The sequence below is a fragment of the Equus przewalskii genome, chromosome 14 (assembly GCF_037783145.1).
Source record: "Equus przewalskii isolate Varuska chromosome 14, EquPr2, whole genome shotgun sequence".
Taxonomy (NCBI): Eukaryota; Metazoa; Chordata; class Mammalia; order Perissodactyla; family Equidae; genus Equus; species Equus przewalskii.
The window spans coordinates 14,363,887-14,389,442 of record NC_091844.1 but is presented as its reverse complement, the minus strand read 5'-3'; the positions used below and the strand labels follow the sequence as shown (position 1 = coordinate 14,389,442).

The following is a 25,556-nucleotide window of genomic DNA, read 5'->3' as shown; positions in this document are numbered from 1 at the left end:
AAATCACAGACTAGAGATTTGGTCAAAACTAGGCCCAGACTGTGTCTTCTGACTCAGGGCTTAATGTTCTTTTCTGGAGCCCAGACTCTGTTTTCACACACAAATTGCTTGGTCTGTGATGATTTGATTTCAAGGGGATTGAAAGTGGTTTAGCCTAAGTACCTATTCTGTTCATCATATAAAGCTATATCCCTCACCCCCCCCCCCCCCCCACAAGAAGCTTCCTTCCAGGCCCTTAGGTTATTTGCAGAATCGGCAGGGTCGTGTCTTCAGTGTGGGTGATTTCCTTTCGGCTCTGGAGATCACTCCTAGGACAGCCTTGCCTGGGTTACTGGGAAGAAATGACTCTAGGATGCGCTTCACCTTTGTCCTGGAACTCAGCTATAGCTTACGTTGTCCCCACCGCACTGGCTTCATTCTGTTCCCTGAACACCCCAAACGTGTTCCTGCCTCGGGGTCTTTGCACTTGCTGTTACTTCTGGAAAAAATACCTTCCCCCAGACAAGACAAGCTTAGGTCTTTTTCAGATGTCACCTCAGTGCAGCCTGCCCTGTCCATTCTATGTATGTTTGTACCCACCTGTGCTTTTTATCTCCTTTACCTGTTTTATTTTTCTCTTAGCACTAATTAAATATATACTACATATTTTACTTACTCGTCTGTGTCTCTCCTCCTCCCATTGGAATGTAAATTCTACAGAAGCAGTGATTTTTGTTTAGTTTTGTTCACTACTCAATCTCTAGGACTGAACAGTAGTTCCTGGCATAGATGGATGCTCACTGAACATTTTTTGAATGAGTGCCCTTTTCCATCTGAATTACATATTATTTTTAAGAGTTTGTGTCTGTTGTAACATATGAAAGAATTGCCCTCTGCAGTTTCCTTGAGAAAAATCTTACTGGAAAAGGAGGGATAATTTTCTTATTGCAAACAATTGCACAAAAACTACCTCATTCCAGAATTTTCTTTTCTTTATTAAATAAGAAAAAATTGAGCCTTTTAGAAACTGAGGATTTCTACAGTATGAATAAGTCCACTTTAGCTTTTTGTAGCTATTGTGTATTACTGTGCTGTGGAACTCGTTGAGGAATACAGATCATTATGCTCCATTCTCTAGGAGGGAACCAGTGTCCCTTCGTATTATGGAGAGGACTGAGCATCCACCAGTTTTTCTTTTGTAAAGAAGGACTTGGCGCTCTGACTTAATTGCATGATAGTCCTAAAGGAAGGAACAGGGAAATCAGTTCCGAGGCCGAGTTGCTTTGACATTTATTTGTGGGACTGCATGTTAAACCCTTGCTGTCGTTTGTCCTTACAATCAAAGCTCAGGATGAAATAGTCTTCAATGGCAAGTGGCTTTCATTTTGCTTTGTCCAGATTTATCTTCTTTTAAATAATGGGATGGAGGCTAGGAAGTGCAAAATTCGTGCCAATGACTAGTTATGTGATTTTTGGTATTTCTTTGGGCCTTCCGTAATTTACTGGTGTGTTAAATGAGAGCACTGGACCAGATGATGTTTCCGTCCAGTTCTTACATTCTCTTAATGGTTGTACCTGGGGTTAACTTTTTGTGCCCTTTGAGATGCTCATATTTTCATTAGATGGGTATTGAGCCCCTGCCGTGGGCCAGGCTTGATGCCAGGCTTTTCACATATGCATTAGACAAGACAGATAGTTCCTCTCAGGGAATTCACTGTCTCAGGGAAGGCAGACAAATAAATATTTTACATCCACATTATAGATTGAAGTCAGGAGTCCACAGGAACATATAACAGGGTTGGCTAACCTGCGAGATATTAAAATAATGAAAATAAAAGGGCAGATCCATATATGCCACAAAGAGGTATCTGTATCAGACAATTTCTGTTGCTCTTTCCCATACCTCCAGGTCTTATGAATCTAATAGCAGGGACATTCTTTCTGACTGTAAGACTTAGACTTTGTCTGTGTGAGTACTATATTTTGGTTGAAGTTTTAGGTAAGATAGCTATCATTTCATCTGCTGCTTTGATTTTACTCTTTTTTGTTTTTTTACTTATTTTTGTTTTGATAATATTGCGTGTGAGTTGGCCTTTGTTTTATTTGAATGCTTCACAAGAAAACCTTTTCTCTTGATCAGCTTCAAAAATTACTTTATTCAGCTTTATATTTAAATATTCAGTTTCAAAATTACTTTATTGCTATCCATGTTTAGTTTTTATATAGAAATAAACCTTCGGATGAATGAGATTAATTGATAAATGTGTCCGTTTTTAAAACATAGGAAAATAGCCATTGGCGTTTATAGAGTTACGCTTGATTAGTTGCTAGTTCAGTGCCCATGTGAAGCAGCAGACATAGCAATGGTTATGCCAGGGCAAGTGAATAAGAATAAATTTTTAGAAAATTTCTTTTATGTGACTATTAGTTAGGATAGGCTAACTGTTACAACAGAAAGTCCTCAAAAGATCTAAGGGCTCGCACACGATAAAAATGTATGTCTTGCTCTTATGACAGGTAAACAGGCCATGCACTTATTAGGGACCCATGCTGATGGAGCGTCTGCCATCTTTAACATGAGGCTTCAAAGATTTCCTGAGGGTTTACTCGATCCGGTCAGGTGCAAGGGAAGAGAACCTGGAGGGGCATGCATGGGAGGTTTTTATGAACTGGGCCTGAAAGTGCTGACGTTGACTTTCGCTCACAGTGACACTGTCACAGGGCCACACCTAACTCTGAAGGAGGCAGGGATGTGTAGCCTGGCTGTGGGTCGAGGAGAACAAAGATTTTGGAGAGTGGCTACCTGTCGCTGCCATGGAATTGTTAGACTGTTCACTGTAGACAGACTAAATAAACATCTGCTTAATTCTGACATTTGACTAACATTGGGTTGATTCTTTGAGACCTGGCGTATTTTGGATGTGGTTAAAGGTCCTATTTTCACTAAGGAGTGATGATCTGTGTTATCACAGAAGCAGAGGAGGAAAGAAAACTACCACTGCAATGCCTGTGAGCCCAGGCACTGTACTACGTGCTTTACACATGTGATTTCATTTAATCTGCACAGTGACCCCAGAAGAAAGGTATTTGTGCCATGTTTTTCCAGATGAAAAAGTGAGGTTTGAACTTACAACTCCAGACAACTATGTATGGGGGCTTTGGAGGGTAAAAAGGAAGAAAAAAGGAGCAAGATTGGCAACAGATGTTAGCTTAGGGCGAATCTCCCCCGCCTCCCCAACAATAGAATTTTGATGAGTTTCCTCAGTTTCTCTAATTGTTAGAATTGATTTCTGAATCTTTTAAGTTGACCAGTGGACAGTGATAAATTTATATGATTTTGTCTTCTCTTTTGGGATTATCTTCCAGTTTGACTTCGAAGGATCACTTTCACCAGTCATTGCACCGAAAAAAGCCAGGCCTTCTGAGACAGGATCTGATGATGTAAGCGTTATTCTTTCTTTCTTTTTTTCTTTTTAAAGATGTTTTATTTTTTTTCCTTTTTCTCCCCAAAGGCCCCCGGTACATAGTTGCATGTTCTTCGTTGTGGGTCCTTCCAGTTGTGGCACATGGGACGCCGCCTCGGTGTGGCTCAATGAGCGGTGCCATGTCCGCGCCCAGGATTCAAACTGACGAAACACTGGGCCGCCTGCAGCGGAGCACGCGAACTTAATCACTCGGCCACAGGGCTGGCCCCAGCATTATTATTTCTTGCTAATATAAATTAATTTGTGGATACTTGTACTAATCTCCCACTTCTGTGATAATCCTGTTGATTTGTGTACATTTCTAACACCTTTTGCTTTATTTTAATACTGAATCACAGTTATTTTGAAGTATATGGTTCATTATGTTTTCTTTGGTTATTTATTCACTTTTGTCTTTAGTGATCATCTACATATTACTAAACATGCATAATGCTGCATGATTTAAGTTTGGGTTTATAGATATTTTATTGCTAATTGATCCTCTAATTTAGGTTCTCAAATGTATCAGATTCCATGGGTATATTCTTAAGTGGTTCAAAAAATTTTTTTAATTGAGGTATAATTTACATAAATGGGCAGATCTTAAGTTTACAGTCTAATCAGTTTTGGCACATGCACACTGGTATAACCCACAGCCTTTCAAAACACAGAACCTTTCCATCATTTCATAAAAATTCCCTTGTGCCATTTTTAATCATCCTTTCCTCTCTTCTTGAAGCAACCACTGATTTGAATTCTATCACCATATGTTAGTTTTGCCTGTTCTAGACTTGATATAAATGAAACAATATAGGATGTAATCTTTAGTATAAGGTTTCTTTCATTTAGCATAATGTTTTTGAGATTCATCCCTGTTATTGCAGTTATCAGTAGTTTGTGCCCATTTTTTTTTTTGAGGAAGATTAGCCCTGAGCTAACATCTGCCAATCTTCCTCTTTTTCTTTTTTTTTTCTTTTTTGCTGAGGAAGACTGGCCCTGAGCTAACATCCATGCCCATCTTCCTCTACTTTATATGTGGGACGCCTACCACAGCATGGCTTGCCAAGTGGTGCCATGTCTGCACCCAGGATCCGAACTGGTGAATCCCGGGCTGCCGAAGCAGAATGTGCGCACTTAACCGCTGTGCCACTGGGCTGGCTCCATGTGCCTTTTTATTTTTTATTTGTGAGGAAGATTGGCCCTGCCCTGAGCTAACATCTGTTGCTGATCTTCCTTTTTTTGCTTCAGGAAGATTATTGCTGAACTGACATCTGTGCCAGTCTTCCTCTATTTTATGTGGGATGCTGCCACAGCGTGGCCTGATGAGTGGTGCTAGGGCCATGCCTGGGATTTGAGCTGGTGAACCCTGGGCTGCCATAGCAGAGCACGTGAACTTAACCATTTTGCCACCTGACCAGCCTGTTTATGCCTTTTTATTGCTGAGTAGTATGAATATACTGTAGTTTGTTTATCCATTCTTTTGCTGATGGATGTTTAGGCTGTTTCCATTATTGGACTGTTATGAATAAAGCTGCCATCAACATTCAGTAACAAGTCTTTGTGGACATATATTTTCATATTTCTTGCATAAATACCTAGAGAATTTGTTGGGTCATTGCTCTTTCCCAAACTGGTTGTCCCATGTTACACTCTGACCAGTAGTATATGGAGTTCCTCTTGTTCTTTATCTTGGCCAACATTTGCTGTTGTCAGTCTTTTTCATTTTAACCATTTGAGGCTGTGAAGTAGTTTCTCTTGTAGTTTTAATCTGCCTTTTCCTGGTGACTAATGATCTCAAGTACTTTTCCACATGCTTGTTAGCTACTTATGTATCTTTTTATGAAGTATCTGTTCATATCTTTTCTTTTTTTTTTCCGATTTTAGTTTTCCTTTTTCTCCCCAAAACCCCTCGGTACAGAGTTGTGTATTCCTAGTTGTAGGTCCTTGTAGTTGTGGCATGTGGGACGCCGCCTCAGCATGGCCTGATGAGCAGTGCCATGTCCACACCCAGGATTCAAACCAGCGAAACCCTGGGCCACTGAAGCAGAGTGCGCGAGGTTAACCACTCAGCCATGGGGCCAGCCTCCTCTTTTGCCTGTTTCTTAATTGGACTTTTAAAAATGTTCACTGAGCCACAGAAGTTCTTTATATATTCTGATGTGAGTTTTTTGCCGTATATATTTTGGGAATGTTTCCTCCCAGTATGTGCACTCAATAGTGTGTTTTTTTTTTTTTTAAAGATTTTATTTTTTCCTTTTTCTCCCCAAAGTCCCCTGGTACATAGTTGTGTATTCTTCGTTGTGGGTTCTTCTAGTTGTGGCATGTGGGATGATGCCTCAGCGTGGTCTGATGAGCAGTGCCATGTCCGTGCCCAGGATTCGAACTAACGAAACACTGGGCCGCCTGCAGCGGAGCGCGCGAACTTAACCACTCGGCCACGGGGCCAGCCCCAATAGTGTGTTTTGATGAGCAAAATTTTTTAAATTTTAGTTGTTCAATTTATCAGCTTTTTACTTTTATGGTGGTTATTTCTGTATGTAGTCCAAGAGTTTTTAAGTTAGAATAATACACTGTATTAAGCCTCACAAATACTGCAGTAAATTCCAAGATCTGAAAATAGCATAGACCACATTCTCTTATACAATAAATCAAAAGTAGAAACCAAAACAGACTCAATATTTGAAAAATGTGGTACAATCAGTCCGAATATAAAATTCAGTTGACTGTTAGGTTATTACTAGGTTCAGCATTTTATAAACATAGGAAGATAAATACACTAACTGGGTACAAGTAGCCCTCCTTTTACCAAAATGCACCTCAGTGTAGTGGTCACTAAACCTGCCTGTCTAGACTTCCCACCTTTCATTCTTTGCTTTTGGCTTGATAAGACATCACCTAAGATAATGTTAAATTTTCTTTCTCAATCTCTGTGTAAGTAGTAGGATTCTTCTCCCAGAGTCTCTTCCCTAACATGGCATGACTAAATTTTTTCCAATAGGTTTTAACCGTGGCTTGTCTTAATGTTTATTGCTGGCATCTGGAAATTCCTTAGCTATTTTGATGATGATCCTAATTTTTCAACATTGTGATCTTTTTCATATTTGACATCAGTTTAATGTGAAAATGGAACTTGAATTGTTTTAAGTGAATTTGGTTTTTTTTTTAATGTTGACGTTACAAAGAAGCATTATTTAAAAAATTAATATCTTCTTGATTCTTCTTAGGACTGGGAATATTTGCTGAATTCCGACTACCACCAGAATGTTGAGTCTCATCTTTTGAATAGATCTTTATGTTTGAGTCCTTTGGAGGTTTCACAAATGAAGGATGAGGATTTTTCACAGAATCTCATTCTGGATTCTTCTACCCTTCTCTTTACTCACATACCTGCGATTTTTTTTGTTCTTCACCTTGTCTATGAGGAGCTTAAGTTGAATACTCTAATGGGAGAAGGAATTCGTTCACTTGTTGACCTTCTCGTTCAGCTGGCAAGGTAAACATTCTTTATAGTTTAGAAACTGCTGAGAGATCCTTAGATGTCTTGATCTTAGCCATGAATATCATATAAGAACCTTGTAAATAAATTTCTGAAAATCTACCTTCTCAAAAAATCAGAGCATTTTCTATAAGCCACTGAATTGTTTGAAGATACTGGCTATGTAGGGCCTTGTGGCCCATGCTGGGGTTCCTAGTCTTTGTCCTAAGATTAATGGGAAGTTACAAAAGTGTGTTAAACAATGGAGATGACCTGCTCAGCTGTCCATTTTGACAAACTGGCTGCACGGTGGTGGAAGCTCTGTAATAACACCTATTGTTTTATAATAATACCTACATTCAAATAGTTCTTACAGTTGACAGAATTGTAGTTTGCGTATATAAATTCTCAAATAAGTATTATGGTCCCTATTTTAGTGATGAGGCAACTTGCCCGTGTGTTTCTGAGAACGTGAATGCTTGCGAGTCCTAAGCTCTTTTTACTGTGCTTTTGTTGTCACAGTCTGTTGTTGTCCCTGTCTTTCAGGCTGTTGTAATGGATCCACAATAGGATTATTCTAGTGACATGTTTTAACAGCATTTCTAGCACCTTGTGTTTGGCACTGAATTCTAAAGGTCTTGCTTAGGCGGTGTTTGAGTCCTTGTGACCCTTGGTGAGAAAGAAAGTTGAATTTGAATTGAAATGTCAGCCTCTGAGTTAAGATTATAGCACATTTTCTAATTTCTGTGATCTTGCTTGAGATACTGACATTCTTTTCTGAGACATGGCAATTTTAATTTTGTCAGTTTCTCTTATGACAAATCATTAGTGTCATGAAAATTCTTTTGTAATGAAATGATTTCCAAATTCTAATTCTGGCTTACTGAAATAAGTAACATTTGTGTAATGTTTTACGTTTTATAAGGTATTTTTCACGTATATTATCTTATTTAATCTTTAAAACTTCTGAGTGAGTTAACTGATATTTCCCCATTTTCTAGAAGAAAATACTGAGGCTCATAGAGGTGACTTCCTGAAGATCAAACGGCTAATAAATAACAGGGGAAACTAGACCACAGTGTCTTTACTCTAGTTTTACGTCCACAAAATTTATCTAGCAAAAGGAGTTTGGGTTGCATTTGTCATATTGGGCAATTTAAAGTCTGGAAGTAGAATAAAGAGACTCTACATTTGATTATCTTTTTTCTCATAAGTAAATTTTTTTAAATTGAGAAGTTCAACTGATGAACCCTTCTCACTCTGTGGGGGAAAATGCTGTAATACCTTCCTTGTTATTTCTTTTTTTATATGGTCTTATTCTTTTAGGGATTTAAAATTGGAACCTTATGTAGATCATTATTATAGAGATTACCCAACGCTTGTCAGAACTACTGGACAAGTGTGCACAGTTGATCAAGGTAAGTGTTTGTGTCATTGAAGATTTTCTATAGTGACATTTGCTTGCATCCTTCTCGGCGAATAGCACATGGTGTAATTCTTACTGTTAGCCTCTAAGTCAGAGGCAGTGTCTTTCCATCAGGCGGATTTTAGTTTGTAGTTCTTGATCTCTGACTAGTAGTAAGCCATAATGTCTTCAGTGTGTGGGAAAAATTTTACCCATTCCTTAGTGCCAAGGATGCTTTGCCCTAGACCTGTGCTGTCCAAATAGTGGCCACCAGCCATATGTTATTTAAATTAGCTGATATTAAAAATTCAGTTCCTCAGTTGCACCAGCCACGTTTCAAGTGCTCAGTAGCCACATGGGGCTAGTGGTTGCCGTATCGGACAGTACAGATATAGAACATTTCTGTCATCACTATACTGTCCTAGACTTCGAGCTAAAGGGATTCAAGATTGGGGCCCAGTTGTTGTAGTGGAATCCTGGGTGTGTCTTCTGTTTTCTCACCTTTAGGGTTAGGGCAAAAAGTTTTGGTTAGATTCTTTATATGCCTTGAGTACAAGAAATTGCTAAATTTCCATCCAGAATGGGATAAACTAGTAGTCATTTAAATTCTACATATTATAATCAGTTAATTACTGTGGCAGAAAAGATGAAGGATTTTGGAGAATACGGAAAAATGTTATTCTGATTGTTTCCAAATGACATAGTGTTGATCATTTTTCCTTTAGAATAAAATAGTTTTGTCTTAATGTATTCTTATATCTTTATAAACATTTATCTAATTCTAAAGGTCAAACAGGATTTATGCATCATCCATCATTTTTTACTTCTGAGCCACCAAATATTTATCAGTGGGTGAGTTCTTGTCTGAGGGGCGAAGGAATGCCACCCTATCCTTACCTCCCTGGAATCTGTGAAAGAAGCAGACTGGTAGTCTTGGTATGTATTCAGAGTGTTGCCTAATTTGTTTATTGTTTTTCTTTTTAAATTTAATTTAAAAAATTATCATACCAAAAAACCAACTTATTTTCATTTTGTGTACTCTTCTATGAATTTCAACAAAAATATGGATTCATGTAGTCATCACAATAATTGGGGTACAGAACAGTTCCATCAAGCCCCAAAAATTTCCTCATGCTTTTGAGATGTGTCCAACTTGTTGCCTATATCAGCAGTTCATTGCTTTTAATCTGCTGCTGTATGTATCACATTGGTTATCCATTCACCCATTAGAGATACTTGGGTTGGTTCCAGTTTTTAGCATTTATGAATACAGCTACTAGAAACATTCATGACCAAGTTTTTGTGTGAACATAAGTTTTCATTTCTCTAGCGTAGCTACCCAGAGGTGGGATTGATGGTCATGTAGTAAGTATATAGTTTTTTAAGAGACTTCAGCTATTTTTCAGTGACTGTACCATTTTACATTCTCACCATCAGTGTGTGAGATTTGCAATTTCCCTACATCCTTTCAGTGTTTGGTATTGTCATGATTTTTAATTTTTGCCACTCTGATAGATGTGTAGTGTTATCTCATTATGGTTTTAATTTGCATTTTCCTAATGGCTAATGATGTTTTGAGAGTCCTAGATAGGAGTTTTTGTCAGATATGTGGATTACAAATGTTTTCTCCTGGTTTGTAGCTTGTCATGTCTTATCCTCTTAATGTTTCTTTTGCGGAGCAAAAAGGTTTAATTTTGATGAAGCCAGTTTATCCAGTTCTTTCTTTTATGGATAGTGCTTTTGGTGTCATGTCTAACAATTCATTGTTTAATTTCGGGTCACAAAGACTTTTCTCCTGTATTTCCTTCTAGGAGTTTTACAGTTTACATTTAGATGTATGATCCATTTTGTTAATTTTTTATAAGATATAAGGCTTAGGTCGAGGGTTTTCCATTTGGATGGCCGATTTCTTTTAACGCCATTTGTTGAAAAGACTATTCTTTCTCTATTGCTTTTGCACTTTTGTCAAAAATCAGTTGACCATATTCTTGTGGGGGTCTATTTCTGGACTTCCTGTTCTGGTCCATTGATCTATGTTGCTGTCCACACTGACCTGATTACTGTAGCTTTATAGTAAGTCTTAAACTTGGTTAGTGTACTCCTCCTTCCATTACTCTTCTTTTCCAAAATTATTTTAGCTCTTTTAATTCCTTTGCCTTTTCATTTAAATTTTATAATGAGCATGTGTGTAGCTATGAAAAAATCCTACTTGATTTCTTTCCCCAAAGAAAGGCATCTTTATTTTTAAAAATTAGTTTGTTTTGAATAGTTAATACATGTTCAAGGTTAAACCTTCAAATAGAACCAAAGGACGTCAGTAAAGTTGAGTTCCTTCATGTGTCTGTCCCTTGGTGTCCCCACCCCGGAACAGCTTGCTTACAGATCCTTTGTGGGCCTTTCCAGAGATGGGGCCCTCCCAGCTTACAGGAGAACCATATGCTTTTGTGTCCTCTCCCAAATGTCCATGGACTGTAAATGTCCTTGCACCCCACCTGTCTTTTTCCTTACATTCTCCTTTGCTTCATGTTGAGAAAGGCTCAGAGCCTTCTGTGTCTTTGAAACAGACACACAGAATAGTGATTCTGCTTTTTTTCAAAATCCTAGTAAAATATACGTAATGTAATATTTATCTTAACTATTTTTAAGTATACGATTCAGTGCTATTAAAGAAGTTCACAATGTTGTGTAACCATCATTACTATCTATACCCAAAACTTTTTCCTCATCCTCAAGATAAACTTTGTACCTATTAAACAGTGATTCCCCACTCCCCCTCCCCTCCAGCCCGATAGCCTCTGTTTTTCTTTCTGTCTCTTTGAATTTGCCTATTCTAGGTATCTCATATTAGTGGAATCGTACGATATCTGTTCTTCTGTGTTTGACTTATTTCACTTATTGTAATGTTTTCAAGGTGCATCTGTGCCTTAGCACGCGTCTAAATTTCATTCTTTTTTAAGGCTGAAGAATATTCCATTGTATGGATTACCACATTTTGTTTATCTATTCATCTCTTAATGGACATTGAGTTGTTTCTCCCTTTTGGCTACTGTGAATAATGCTGCTATGAACATGGGTGCACAACTTGCTTTCTGTTCTCTTGCATTTATACCTGGGAACGGAATTGCTGAGGAATATCATAGTTCTGTGTTTAACTTTTTGAAGAACTTCTTAAACTGTTTTCCACAGCAGCTGCACCGTTTTACATTCTTACCAGCACTGGAGAAGGGTTCCAATTTCTCTACATCCTTGTCAACACTTGCTAGTTTCCTTTGAAAAAAAAATTACAGTCATCCTAGTAGGTGTGAAGTGTAATATCTCATTGTGGTTTTGATTTGCATTCCCCTAATGATTGGGGATGTTGAGCATCTTCTCATCTATTTATTGGCCATTTATATGAAAAAATATCTATTGAAGTTCTTTGCCCATTTTTGAATTGAGTTGTTTTTTTAATTGTTGAGTTGTAGTTGTTTTTATATCCTCTAACTATTAATCCCTTATCAGATATATGGTTTACAAATATTTTTTCCCATTCCATAGGTTGTCTCTCAGTGAAACTCTTCAGTGCTCAGTTGACCTCTGGGCTTTCTCCTTCGTTTACTTTTTATCCTCCCAGTATTCCTTTATAACTTGCCACCTCACCAATGTACTTAGAAAATTTTTTTTTTTGAGAAAGATTGGCCCTGTGCTAACAACTCCTGCCAATATTCCTCTTTTTGCTTGAGGAAGATTGTCGCTGAGCTAACATCTGTGCCAGTCTTCCTCTATTTCGTGTGGGATGCCACCAAAGCATGGCTTGACCAGTGGTGCTAGGTCTGAGTCTGGGATTGGAACCTGCAAACCACGGGCCGCTGAAGTGGAGCACTCAAACTTAACCCCATGCCGCCGGGCTGGCCCCTCACAAAAATATTAAAAAAAATATTTTATCTAGATTGTTTAAGTCTTTGTGGGAGGGTTGGTCAATAATACTTCACCAAATTGTTGGAAACAGAAGCCCTTTTTGATAGATTTTTGTTTTGTCATTCTGAGTTTTATTGGATTTTAATTGTTTTTGAGGTGATATTTAGCTAATGAGACATTTGCAGCAACCTGTATCAGGCCTTTTGAGTTTATTAGTGGCTCATCACTGTTGAGTCACTTGTGTAAGAGATAGTATCTTTTTGCTGTCTTTTGAAATGAGCGAAAGGAAAGTAAGGAAGAAATCTAACTTTTATTGGTGACCTGTTGTCTTGAAGGAACTTTATGTACATTTTCTCATTTAGCAGAAAGATAGACCTGATTGTATCTATTACTGAGTTGGTTTTGAATCATGTAATTTACAGCTAAAAAACTTGAGATGAAAAATAGACTTTTGCATTTGTGTCATATGCTAAGTATTTTAAACTCTCTGAAGCTTAATATATTTTCTCTTTGTCTTATTTATGTCTTTTTTCCTCCTCAAGCAAATACCACTACAGCTCTTTTGGGCTTAGGGTGAGGACATAGAGATATTTAGTAAATAAAGATGTTTTAGCCTGGTGGTTAATCCCACCTATTTCCAAGATTGGTTTGAGGCAGTTAACATTTTTAAAATAGTCTTTGGTGATAAGACTCTCTCTTTAAAATAATTACCTTACTTTAGCAGATGACCCTGAGTCAAATAATTGGTTTGTAAATTTTTTTAGTATTGTTTGTAAATGAACATGATAGTTTAAAAGCTTGTTAAAGCCACAGTGAGCTTTTACTAGACACCTATTGGGATGACTAAAAACCCAAAAAAGTTTTGATGAGGATATGGAGCAACTGAAACTCTCATATGTTTCTGGTGGGATTGTAAAAATGGCATAACACTTTGATAAAGAAGTTCTTACAATGTTAAACATATACTTACCAGAAGACAAAGCAGTCCTACTCCTTGATATTTACTAAAGAGAAATGAAAACATATACACACAAAGACCTATATGTGAATGTTTGTAGCAACTTTACTCATAATTGCCACAAACTGAATACATCCCAAACGTCCATCAGTTTATGAGCAGGTAAACAAAGTTTAGCACATGTGTATAATGGACTACTCAGCAGTAGAAGGAAACAACTACTAATACGTGTAGTGATGTGATGAGTTTCAAAGGTATGCTGAGTTAAAGAGGTAAGACACAGAAGACTACGTGTTCTGTGCTTCCATTTACGTGACATTGTAGAATAGATCACGCTACAGGGAGAGAGAACAGGCAAGTTGTTTCCGTGCTGAGTGTAGAAGGAGCGGATTGACCACACAGGGTACAAAGGAACTTTATGTGTGATGGAAGTGTTCTGTATCATGATTGCGGTAGTGGTTATAGGATTGTATAACATTTGTCAAAATCCAGAGCTGTACACCTGAAATGGATGAATTTTCCTATATGTAATTATACCTCAGTCATTTAAAAATATGTTAATTTTCTCCTTATGCAGAGTATTGCACTCTACATACTTGGTGATGAGAGCTCTGTTTCTGAAGAATCCTCACAGTATTTATCTAAAATAACTATAGGTAAGTCAACGTAATGTTAGACTTCCCAAAACAAATTTTTCTAAATGTCGATGTCACAGTTGAAATAAAAAAGTAAAAATTTTGTAAGTGTTTGCTTTAGGGGCCGTGTGTTGCCCCATTTTAGAGGCAGCATCTTGCACTGTTGCAGTTTTGCACAACTGATTATCAGACCAGGATTACTTAAAAATCTTAAGTTTGTATTTTCGGTATGCCTAAAAAGACTATTTTAGCCTCAGGAAAGTTAGACTTTCCTGTCTGCCTGAGTACTGCTTATTTTATTATTTTTTAGGAGTTGTTTGTCAATGAATTTTTATTTCCAAATGTCTCCTGTGTGTGATGTGTTTTCTTTACTAGGATAACCATCAAAATAAAGTTTCATTTTATTGTCTTTTAGCCCCCCAACAGTCTCAAACAGAACAAGAGGAAAACAGGTAACTTTTATTCAGATTGTGCTTTTATATTAAGAATATAAAACACTAGTGTGTTTTACTGTTCTGTTTAATATCTTCTTATTCTCTTACAGGTTTAGTTTCAGACATGCTACATCAGTTTCTAGTCTAGCTGAAAGATTAGTTGTCTGGATGACTAATGTAGGTAAGGTAGTCTTTGTTACTTTTTATATGCTTTTGAAATGCCCTTGAGAAACCTGCTTTCCCTGGACACCTCTTTCCTGACTAGGCCCTGCTTCCTCAATGCTAACTAGAACTGGGAGGCCTGAAAAGGGGGTCTTGCACTATGGAAGGGTAGATTATGGCCCATCAAGCCACACCTCCTTTACTTGACAATTGCACAGCCTCCATGTAATAATATGTGGGGTAGCAGTTTTTTATCTCTCAGTGGGTAAGAAATCTTTATTTGCCATTTATCTTAGACCAGACAAGGCTGTGGCTATGTGGACTAGCCTCAGAATAGAGAACTCTGATCACTACTTAGTCAAACTTGAAGCCGTTGTAATACTCAGATATCAGAAGTGAGTATTTCTGGCAAGATCTAAAAGAAATTGTATAAACATTTCAGGGTATGCTTTTGAAGGATATAGGCCAGGGATTTTAGGCACCAAGATGAAGATTCAGCCAGGAAGAGGGAAAGAGAAGGAAAAGAGTTCTCTGTTCCCAAAGCCCGTGCTCCTAGGTTTATTTATTTTTATTTTTATTTAATTTTTTATTGAGGTCATAATAGTTTACAACGTTGTGAAATTTCAGTTGTACATTATTTATCTGTCACAATATAAGTATTCTCCTCCATCTTTTGTGCCCATCCCTCATCCCCCGTCCGCCTAGTAACCACTGAAGTGTTCTCTTCGTATGTTTGTTTATCTTCCACATATAAGTGAAATCATATAGAATTTGTCTTTCTCTGTCTGACTTATTTCACTTAACGTAGTACCCTCAAGGTCCATCCATATTGTTGTGAATGGGACGATTTTGTCTTTTTTTAAGGCTGAGTAGTTTTGCATTGGATATATGAAATGATGCGGGGTCGGTGAGCCGAGGAGTCAAAAGAAAGATTTCTTAGACTCTCAAGATCTGGCAGTAGTGCTCTTTTATTTAGAGAATAGTGTGGAATAGCATGGGGACAGGACCCATGGGCAGGCAGAGCTCCTGCTGCTGCCCTGAGTTGAGGGTTAGGGCTAATTTTATAAGGCATGGGTACGTGACTTATTTTTACTGGAAAAAAAGAAAAAGATGATGTAAAAAGTCATTAAAAGATTTCAGTTCAGATGGGGTCTGGTTATTGTGCGGTCATATAACTTTAGATACGAATCTGGCCATATAGATCGGCATGCAGGTGAGGATGCCCCGGGCTTCTCTCCCTGGGGCAGTCCTAATTCATACCATAAAAAAAAAGTTCACTGGGTCATATAGTTTGGCATGTAGGCCAGGTCACCTTGGGCTTCTCTAGCTGGGGCAGCCTTAATCCACATCATAAACCACATCTTCTTTATCCAGTCATCAGTCGATGGGCAGTTGGCTTGCTTCCATGTCTTGGTTATTGTGAATAATGCTGTAATGAACATAGGGTATGTAAGTCTCTTCGAATTGTTGATTTCATGTTCTTTGGATAGATACCCAGTAGTGGGATAATATTTCTATTTTTAGTTTTTTGAGAGCTCTCCATACTGTTTTCCATAGTGGCTACACCACTTTGCTTTCCCACCAGCAGCGTATGAGGGTTCCCTTTTCTCCACAACCTCTCCAACATTTGTTATTTTTTGTCTTGGTGATTATAGCCCTTTTAACAGGTATGAAGTGATAGCTCATTGTAGTTTTGATTTACATTTCCCTGATGATTAGCGATGTTGAACATCTTTTCATGTGCCTATTGGCCATCTGTATATCTTCTTTGGAAAAATGTCTGTTCGTCTCCTCTGCCCATTTTTTGATCAGGTTTTTGTTTTTTTGTTGTTCAGTTGTGTGAGTTCTTTATATATTATGGAGATTAGCTCCTTGTTGGATATATGATTTGCAAATATTTTCTCCTAATTGATGGGTTGTCTTTTTGTTTTGATCTTGGTTTCCTTTGCCTTGCAAAAGCTTCTTAGTCTGATGAAGTCCCACTTGTTTATTGTTTCTTTTGTTTCCCTTGTCCAAGAAGACATGGTATTTGAAAAGATCCATTTTAAGACTGATGTCAAAGAGTGTACTACCTGTATTTTCTTGAAGAAGTTCTCTGGTTTCGGGTCTTACCTTCAAGTCTTTGATCCATTTTGAGTTTATTTTTGTGTACAGCATAAGATAATGGTCTACTTTCATTCTTTTGCATGTGGGTGTCCAGTTTTCCCAACACCATTTATTGAAAAGACTTTCTTTTCTCCATTGTATATTCTTAGCATCTTTGTTGAAGATTACTTGTCTGTAGATGTGTGGATTTATTTCTGGCTTTCAATTCTGTTCCATTGATCTGTATGCCTGTTTTTGTACTAGTGCCATGCTGTTTTGATGACTATAGCTTTGTAGTACATTTTGAAGTTAGAGATTGTGATGCTTCCAGCTTTGTTCTTTTTTCTCAGGATTGCTTTAGTTATTCGGGGTCTTTTCTTGCCCCATATGAATTTTAGGATTCTTTGTTCTATTTCTGTGAAGAATGTCATTGGAGTTATGATTGGGATTGCATTGAATCTGTAGATTGCTTTGGGTAGTATGGACATTTTAACTATGTTTATTCTTCTGATCAATATGCATGGAATATCTTTCTATTTCTTTATGTTATCAATTTCTTTCAGTAATGTCTTATAGTTGTCAGTGTATAGTCTTTCATCTCTTTGTTTAAATTTATTCCTAGATATTTTATTCTTTTTGTTGCGATGGTAAATGGGATTGTATTCTTGAGTTCTCTTTCTGTTAGTTCATTATTAGAGTATAGAAATGCAACTGACTTTTGCATGTTGATTTTGTACCCTTCAATTTTACTGTACTAGATTACTTCTAATAGTTTCCTGATGGATTCTTTCGGGTTTTCTGTATATAAAATCATGTTGTCTGCAAACAGAGTTTCACTTCTTCATTTCCTGTTTGAATTCCTTTTATTTTTCTTGCCTAATTGCTCTAGCCAAAATCTGTAGTACTATGTTGAATAAGAGTGATGAGAGTGGGCACTGTTGTCTTGTTCCTGTTCTCAGAGGGGTGGCTTTCAGTTTTTCCCCATTGAGCATCATGTTGGCTGTGGGTTTGTCATATATGGCCTTTATTATGTTGAGGTGCTTTCCTTCTACTGCCATTTTGTTAGGAGATTTTATCATAGATGGATGTTGGATCTTGTCAAATGCTTTCTTTGCATCTATTGAGATGATCATGTGGTTTTTATTCCTTATTTGGTTAATGTGATGTATCACATTGATTGACTTGTGGATGTTGAACCATCCCTGTGTCCCTCGTATAAATCCCACTTTATCATGTTGTATTATCTTTTTAATGTATTGCTGTATTCAGGTTGCCAATATTTTCTTTAAGATTTTTGCATCTATGTTCATCAGCGATATTGGGCTGTAGTTTTGTTTTTTTGTGTTGTCCTTGTCAGGCTTTGGTATCAGGGTTATGTTGACCCCATAGAATATGTTAAGAAGTGCTCCATCTTCCTCAATTTTTTGGAATAGTTTGAGAAGGATAGGTATTAAATCTTCTTTGAATGTTTGATAGAATTCTCCAGGAAAGCCATCTGGTCCTGGACTTTTATTTTTTGGGAGGTTTTTAATTATTGTTTCAATCTCTTTACTTGTGATTGGTCTTTTCAAATTATCTGTTTCTTCTTAGATCAGCTTTGGGAGGTTGTAAGAATCTTAAGTAAATTTATCTATTTCTTCTAGATTGTCCAATTTTTTGGCATATAGCTTTTTATGGTATTCTCTTATACTATTTTGTATTTCTGTGGTATCCATTGTAATTTCTCTTCTTTCATTTCTTTTCTTTAAGATTGGCCCTGAGCCAACATCTGTTGCCAATATCTTCTTCTTCTTCTCCCCAAGGGCCCTCAGTACATAGTTGTTATAGGTCCTTCTAGCTCTGTTATGTGGGATGCTGCCTCAGCATGGCTGGATGAGTGATGCTAGGTCCATGCCCAGGATCTGAACCGGTGAAACCCTGTACCGCTAAAGTGGAGCACGTGAACTTAACCACTTGGCCATGGGACCGACCCCAAATATATGTGTTCAAATTTTTTGTTTTGTTTTCTTTCTGTGGAAGATTGGCCCTGCACTAGCATCTGTTGTATTTCTTGAGAACATTAATAGTGTAGTAGAGGGCGATTGTGTATCTACTCCTGCATGGTATCCTCTTCCCACACACCCCTACCTAAATTTTGTATTACTTTCTGTTGTTTTTTTTTGTAGTTTTATCATCTTTATATTTTGCTTAGTATTGTCTGTTTTTGAACTTGTATGTAAATGGACGTAGATATAAATATGTTTTATTTTCTTCACTCAATGTTACTTTTTAAAGATTCTTCCATACTGACTTATGTAGCAGTAGGTCATTCATTTTCTCTGCTATATAACCCATTGTTTGACTATATCACAACTTATATATCCATTCTATTGATGATTACAGTTATTCTATTTCCTCCCTTCCCTTTTTTTTCCGTAATGAAACAACATTGCTGATGACTATTTTAATGCTTGTATCCTGGTGCACATGTGCACAAGATTCTGTATGGCTGTTGATGGACCATAGGGGTGGATCTGTCTGTACATGCCAGATGTTTCCCAAAATAGTTGACCAGTTTGTGCCACCACTAACTGTGGCTGAGAATTAATCTTGCCCTGCAGAGTTGCTAACAGTTGGTGTTGATTGACCCCAATATTTGTCTGTCAAGTGAGTGTGAAATTATATTTCTAAGTGCTTTTAACTTGCATTTCCCTGATCACTCATTGTATAGTGCATATTTTTATATCCTTGTTGACCATTTGTGTTTCCTCTTTGGAAAATATCTGTCTGTCCTTTGTGTTTTTCCAATTTGATTGTCTTTTTCTTAAGGTTTTTAGGAGTTCTTTAAAGAGACCTTTTATACCAATCCCTGATGTCAACATGCTAGTCTAGTAGTAAGATGAATGAAACAAAGTTCTTTCTTACTTGTCAGGATAGATTTTACTAATTTCAGTGGAAGAATAATTAGGACAGTGGTAAGTCTAAATGAAAAATTTTCTCCCTTCATTTCACCATAAGGTTTCACTTTAAGAGACTTGGAAACTCTTCCCTTTGGAATTGCTCTTCCCATCAGAGATGCAATTTATCACTGTCGCGAGCAGCCTGCTTCAGACTGGCCAGAAGCTGTCTGTCTCTTGATTGGACGTCAAGATCTTTCCAAGCAGGCCTGCGAAGGAAACTTACCTAAAGGGAAATCTGTGAGTGTCAACGTAGAAAGTTCAAAGTTCAGTTTTAGCTTCAATAAAATCCAAGTAGAAATGTTTTTCATTTTCCTTTGAATCTTTTTGCAAGTGTGTATATCTGATTGTCTTTTATATTATATGCAAGATGGGGTTTATAATTGGACAGATCTTTTCAATTGTAAATTGAACGTGGGAACAGGAGACTTTGTGAATGCTCTGTCTTGCCAGATCTTTCTTTGCCTTGAGTCAGGACAAGTGCTGAGCCAGTAGAGCAACTGCCGTGGTTGATTCCCTGCTTGTATCATATTGGTGATTAACTATTTTGTAATTATCATCTAGAAGAAGGGAGAGCACATATATCCTGAATCTGAATAGTTAATATATAACCATTTTCTCTTTCATACTTTTGTGATGTGTTGAATTTTTTGAATTTAACCTTTACATAGGTGTAAATATATTTATTTAATTACATAAAACTGAAGCCCCAGGAAAAGGATTTTTTGGTAAGGGCAGGCACTCAAGTTGTCCCACCTGAAATACTGTCCTTCGTCAGTCTTCAGATCTGCTTTTTTTTTTAAGACTTGGTTCTAAGAAGACTACAAATAGAAAGTGAAATACATCATTACTCTACAATTCTCTCTCCTTTTAAAATTAGCCTGTTTAAAACTTACTTAAAAATGGAACTTTTAAATCTTATTCTAGAATTCCAATTAACTTAAAAAAAAAAATGAATGGTAGCATTGCATTGCCCTGAGGATGAGGGAGGATTCAGGGATGGTTGTTCCACTCCTGGTGTCTCTCCTACTTTGTTTATGTCTCTGAGAAAACTGCAAATTTAGCTATTTTTTATTAGCTTTTGAACCAACACATAGTAATTTGTGCATTGTAACTGTTTCTAATGTTTAGGTGTTAGGCTATTTAATGCTTCTTCAGAGCCTCTGTCAAAATTTTTTCCGAAGATCAGAGTTGCCTAAAGGATCCACGACAGAAGCAGTTTCCATGGGGATCTGATCTCCAGCAGGGTTGTCTCAGCTCATCTCTCTTTTAATCTGCACTTAAATGACAACTCTTAGTTCAATTAGTGTTTGTCCTGTTTTAAACAGAAAACCAAGGTTTTTTTGCTAATAATGTGGTTATCCTTTCCTTGACCAAGATAAGGTTTTAGCATTTAGACCTCTTTTGTTACTATGAGCGGGAGCAATTTAACATCATTAGCACTAAAACCAAATGGTATTAATAATCATTCATCTGTATTTAAATGTCATTTTAAGTAATTCTGTCTGAATTCAATTTATTCAGTTATTTGAGGCTATATTTTATGGCTAATCTCATGTAAATTCAATTTTTCATCTCTTTGAGTCTGTATTTTATAGCTAACTCACCCATTAGAATATAGTGTCCTTTAAAATTAGATATTCCATAGGAATCATTCTTTTTATGAACTAAGTGATTATCTTAGTTCTATTTGCCATTATTATTTTCAGGCTAATGTTACTTCCACATTAAATGTTGCAGAACTTTAGTGTTCTAACTAGGAGTGCTTAATCTTTTCTTAAAGGAGTATAAAACTCTTTTTGGGAGAAAGTGAGAAGATTTCATGCTATTCTTGTGTGTTCGAGTCTGATTGAATTACTTGGACTGGGAAGGCTTATATTAAAACACATGCTGAGCGTCTGAGGACCGAATGATAATCAAGGAATTAATCTTCCCCACTTGTTTTGCTGTACTCAAATCTCTTTCAAGGATTTGTATTTGGAACATACTTATTAAAAAAAAAGTGAAAACCAACCATTAGCAATTCTATCTAAAGTACTAAAGTAAGGAAGTATTGTCCACCTTCCTCCAGCCCTTGTTGTATATCCTTTCAGGTTGTTTTCTTCTGCTTATATTAATCAAAGATAATATTTAAATTAGTGTGGGTTCTTCAGTAATAGGAAGGGGGGGTTCATATTCTACTTGCAATAGGAACTAGAATTCATATTGCATGAAGTCATTTCCTTTTCGAGATGTTTAAGATACAGTTAGATTTTTATGGTTTCTTTAGAATGTTTCTCCAATGTAATCAGCCTCCTGACTATTGTCCTAAATTTAAACCTTTTCCCTTGACTCAATAAAGAATTTTCCCAAGTGGGCAATATAATTGTACTTTTAAAAAAGATTTCTAGGTTAGAGTCCCAGTATACGTTGGGAACCCAGTCAGCCCTGGTTTGGAATACGTATTTTCTCTGTACTGATATAGTCTCGGTACATCATCCTATATATCCTCGTGTTCAATAAGTGCGTGTGGACTGGTTTTTAAATTATTATTACAGCCAAGTCTGTTACTCAGGTGCTCTCATCAGATGTTCCTTCAGGAACAGAAACTGAGGAGGAAGATGATGGCATGAATGACATGAATCAGGAGGTTATGTCGTTAATATGGAGTGAAGATCTAAGGGTGCAGGACGTGCGAAGGCTTCTTCAAAGTGCTCATCCTGTCCGTGTCAATGTAGTGCAGTACCCAGAACTCAGTGACCACGAGTTCATTGAGGAGAAAGAAAACAGGTAAAGGAGAACACGTCATTCTCTCTTGGCAGAGTTTTTTTAAATGCAAAACACCCTAAAAAGATACCTTAAAGTACCTTGTATTTTAAGTTTTTATCCAACCTCAGTAAACCATACATGTTTCAACACATTTTGGTATTTGGTGACATAAGTGTTGTCTTTCAGCTGTATGCTGTTTAGAAAAGGTGAAACTGAAACCATTGTGCTTGTAGTTAAGAATTTACAAATAAAGCAAAACAGTGAACTCATTCTTCTCTATCTCGATCAGGAAAATATTTTGAGGTGTTTTGTTGTTTTTTTTTTAAGTGTAGTTTAGTTTAAACTTATACCAGTATTTTTTCTTTTTTGGGTGTGATAGGTAATACTCTATAAGCCTTCTTTCCTGCCATCCTCTAACATAGTATATCCCATGATGAATTCTAAGACTCAGTAGTAACCAAAGTCATGTGCCTGGGACATTCCAGAACTGTTGCTTTGGGACAGTTCAACTTATATTTTAAAGTTCTCTCCTGTCTTTGTATTTGCCTTGTCTCTCTCACCTGTCATTTTTCTGCCACTATTCTCTGGTTCTCCGTACCTTACTTACAGTGGTACTGCTTCAAGGGGAAGGACTGGCCACACTTAGCCGCAGCCTGATGAAGAACTGAGTTAGTCCTAGTCTCCCCATCACTGTTCCTCTCCATATGTACCCAGGTATTAGTCACCTGTAAATGAGGAGATGGAGTGATGGGGAATTCGGATGAGAGCATAGTAGTTATGACATGGGCTCTGGAGCCAAGCTTGGCCACTGTCTGCTGGCTGACTTTGGATGAGTTACTTACCCTCTTCCTGTCTCAGTTGCCTCAACTGTAAGAATAGGCAGGAGTGTTGTATTCATATGACATAGAGTTGCTCTGTTTATCACTGAGTTATTTCTATGTAGTACTTAGAACCCTAGCCAGTACATAGTAAAGCTCAGTGCAGTCAACCATTATTAACAGAGTTCATTGACTATGATGCTATTTTTTTTTTACCTTTTAATATCTCTGAAATCAGAATATGTTTTTCAGTTAGTAGGTGTTAGAGTTTAATTGGCAATTTTTTTTCTTTCTTTGTACCTCATGAAATAATGCATCTTATACTTTGTAGCATCTTAAATGGAAGAGATACACTATTACTGTTTTCACTATTATAATTTTATGGATTATGTGTAAGGTTTCTGCTAAAAAATTCTATGGGATATAGCTTCCCGGCCTTGAATTTCCCTAATTCTAGATTAGCATGAGTGAGTGTTCCCAAAGAATCTTAGGACAGCAAAATTTTCCTCCCTAAAGAACTAGAAAAGCAGCTATATGTATGTATATTTAGGGAGAGAGCATGTTTGTGAATAGCTTTGTCTGCAGAGAAAATGTTAGCCTCTGAAGGGATATTTCTGTGTCTTTAAATATAACTTGTGTTAAGAGTTTCCTGGTTATAAGTGCTCCTACTTCAACAATTTGTTTGATTTTGTTTTAAGCAGCTGTGTGGAGTGTGATTTATTTTAACATAGAAACAAGTGAAAGAGTCATGTGTCAGTTTCAAAGTATAGCCTGTAGAAGCATTTTAACTTTGAACATAACTGATATGTAGTGCTGTTAGTTCTATAAATCCTAGCCTTCATGTAAGTGAAACTAAGTCTGTATTTTCCCTGGAGACACTAAAGTCCACTGACCTTCAGTTTAGGGACTCCCTTTCCTTCCTTGTGTACAGGCCACAGAGCTGCCTCTCCTGAGGCTGTATTGCCAAAAAGCATAGGAGAAGCATCCCAGCATACTGAGGGCAGCTAGGCTGAAAGTAATACGATGAGGAAACCCAAAAAGTAGAAATTTCCTTTGGGAGGGTTAGCATCAGTTAGAGTGGAATTTTTGGTTTCTCTTTTTGGATACCTAGGGAGAGTAGGCTTGGTTTATAGACCAGCTGGTTTTCATCAAAGCAAACGTGAGACAGAAGAAAGGAAATGTGTCTCCCTCTTAGAGTTTCTAATTGGAACAAGAGTATTAAAATGAGCATAACTGTGTTTAGATGATTCATCCACATCTTTCTATGGGTTTGCTTTGATGTGACTTCCTTTTGAAATATTTGCCTACCGATTCCATTCCATTTATGTTTTGCTTAAAAATTTTTCACATGTTGGTTTTAATTGTAATTATAGATTGCTCCAGTTGTGTCAGCGAACTATGGCCCTTCCTGTAGGACGAGGAATGTTTACCTTGTTTTCATACCATCCTGTTCCAACGGAACCGTTGCCTATTCCTAAATTGAATCTGACTGGTATGTTAAAAATTCTGGGCTCAAAGAGAAAGGAAAATGATTGTGTGTATATTTTGTGGAGTTCTTTTGAAATATTTTAGTTAAAACCAAATAAATGTTCTTTCTATCCCCAGTGATTTTAAATATTGTTAATAGCTACTGTAGCGGTTATCAAAGCCCAAATAGCAAATCAAACTAAACATTGAGGGAAATAGAATGTACCCAATTACCAGTTTTTGCTTTTAATGAGACCTTTTCAAGATATAAAAAGCCACTTGGGAAAGTTTAGAAAGATATTGATAATAGTGAGATTATTGAACTTTTAAATAATCTTAAAGTGTAATATGTAAAAATATTTAGTCTTAAAATGTCGTTATGTCTTATGAATATATGATTTTGTACAAAAACTAGGAAATATACTAAGCAAAAGGAGAAAAAAAACAGTCACTTATAGCAAGTCCTACTTGTCAGAGTTCACTAGTGTTAACATTTTGATTTATATATTTCCCAGTTTTGTTTCTCCATTTTAGAATTTTATATTTGATTATCAGAAAAATCTGTTTTAGAAATTGTTTTTAAAATTTACCATATAGTGAGCATCCTTCCATATCTAGCATATGTATGTATACAATTATGTATGTGTTTGTATGTATTATGTACACATATTTTTAATCAACAGCTTTGTTTTTATTTGCTCCAGAGTATTTCATTTAATGGAATACAGTTTATATAAACAACCTGATATTGTTGGAAATAACCGTTCTTTGCTATTATAAACATAGCAAAATGTTGGGATATATTCATTTTATTTAGGATAATTGCTTAGAAGTAGAGTTCTTAGGATAGCAATATTTAAAAGCTTTGATGTAACGTACTGTCAAATGCCTTTCTGGTTGGCTGCATAAGTTTTTACTTCTGCCAGATAGAAGTGTGCTCATTTCCCAGTATTATTGATTACCATGGATTTTGCAGTGCCTGTCCCACCTGATGCTGATTTGAGTGTGTTCTAAAGGTGACAGATGTGTACAGTTGAAATTATCATTGAAAATCCTTTAAAGTATATGTGATTTTGTGAGACTTCTGCACAGT

General features: G+C 36.8%; 1 protein-coding gene across 4 annotated transcripts in view; it reads left to right on the top strand.

Annotated features, from left to right (window-relative positions):
• The window catches only part of ANAPC1 (anaphase promoting complex subunit 1), a 109,960-nt gene that overhangs the window by 27,491 nt on the left and 56,913 nt on the right, over positions 1-25,556 (top strand). For all 4 annotated transcript variants that reach the window (XM_008520261.2, XM_070572134.1, XM_070572135.1 and 1 more), the window contains 10 exons: positions 3,346-3,420; positions 6,668-6,936; positions 8,245-8,336; positions 9,111-9,259; positions 13,756-13,834; positions 14,229-14,265; positions 14,358-14,428; positions 19,492-19,670; positions 21,985-22,199; positions 24,370-24,488. In XM_008520261.2, coding sequence (XP_008518483.1) covers positions 3,346-3,420; positions 6,668-6,936; positions 8,245-8,336; positions 9,111-9,259; positions 13,756-13,834; positions 14,229-14,265; positions 14,358-14,428; positions 19,492-19,670; positions 21,985-22,199; positions 24,370-24,488 — 1,285 coding nt within the window. The remainder of the gene's footprint in view (positions 1-3,345; positions 3,421-6,667; positions 6,937-8,244; positions 8,337-9,110; positions 9,260-13,755; positions 13,835-14,228; positions 14,266-14,357; positions 14,429-19,491; positions 19,671-21,984; positions 22,200-24,369; positions 24,489-25,556) is intronic.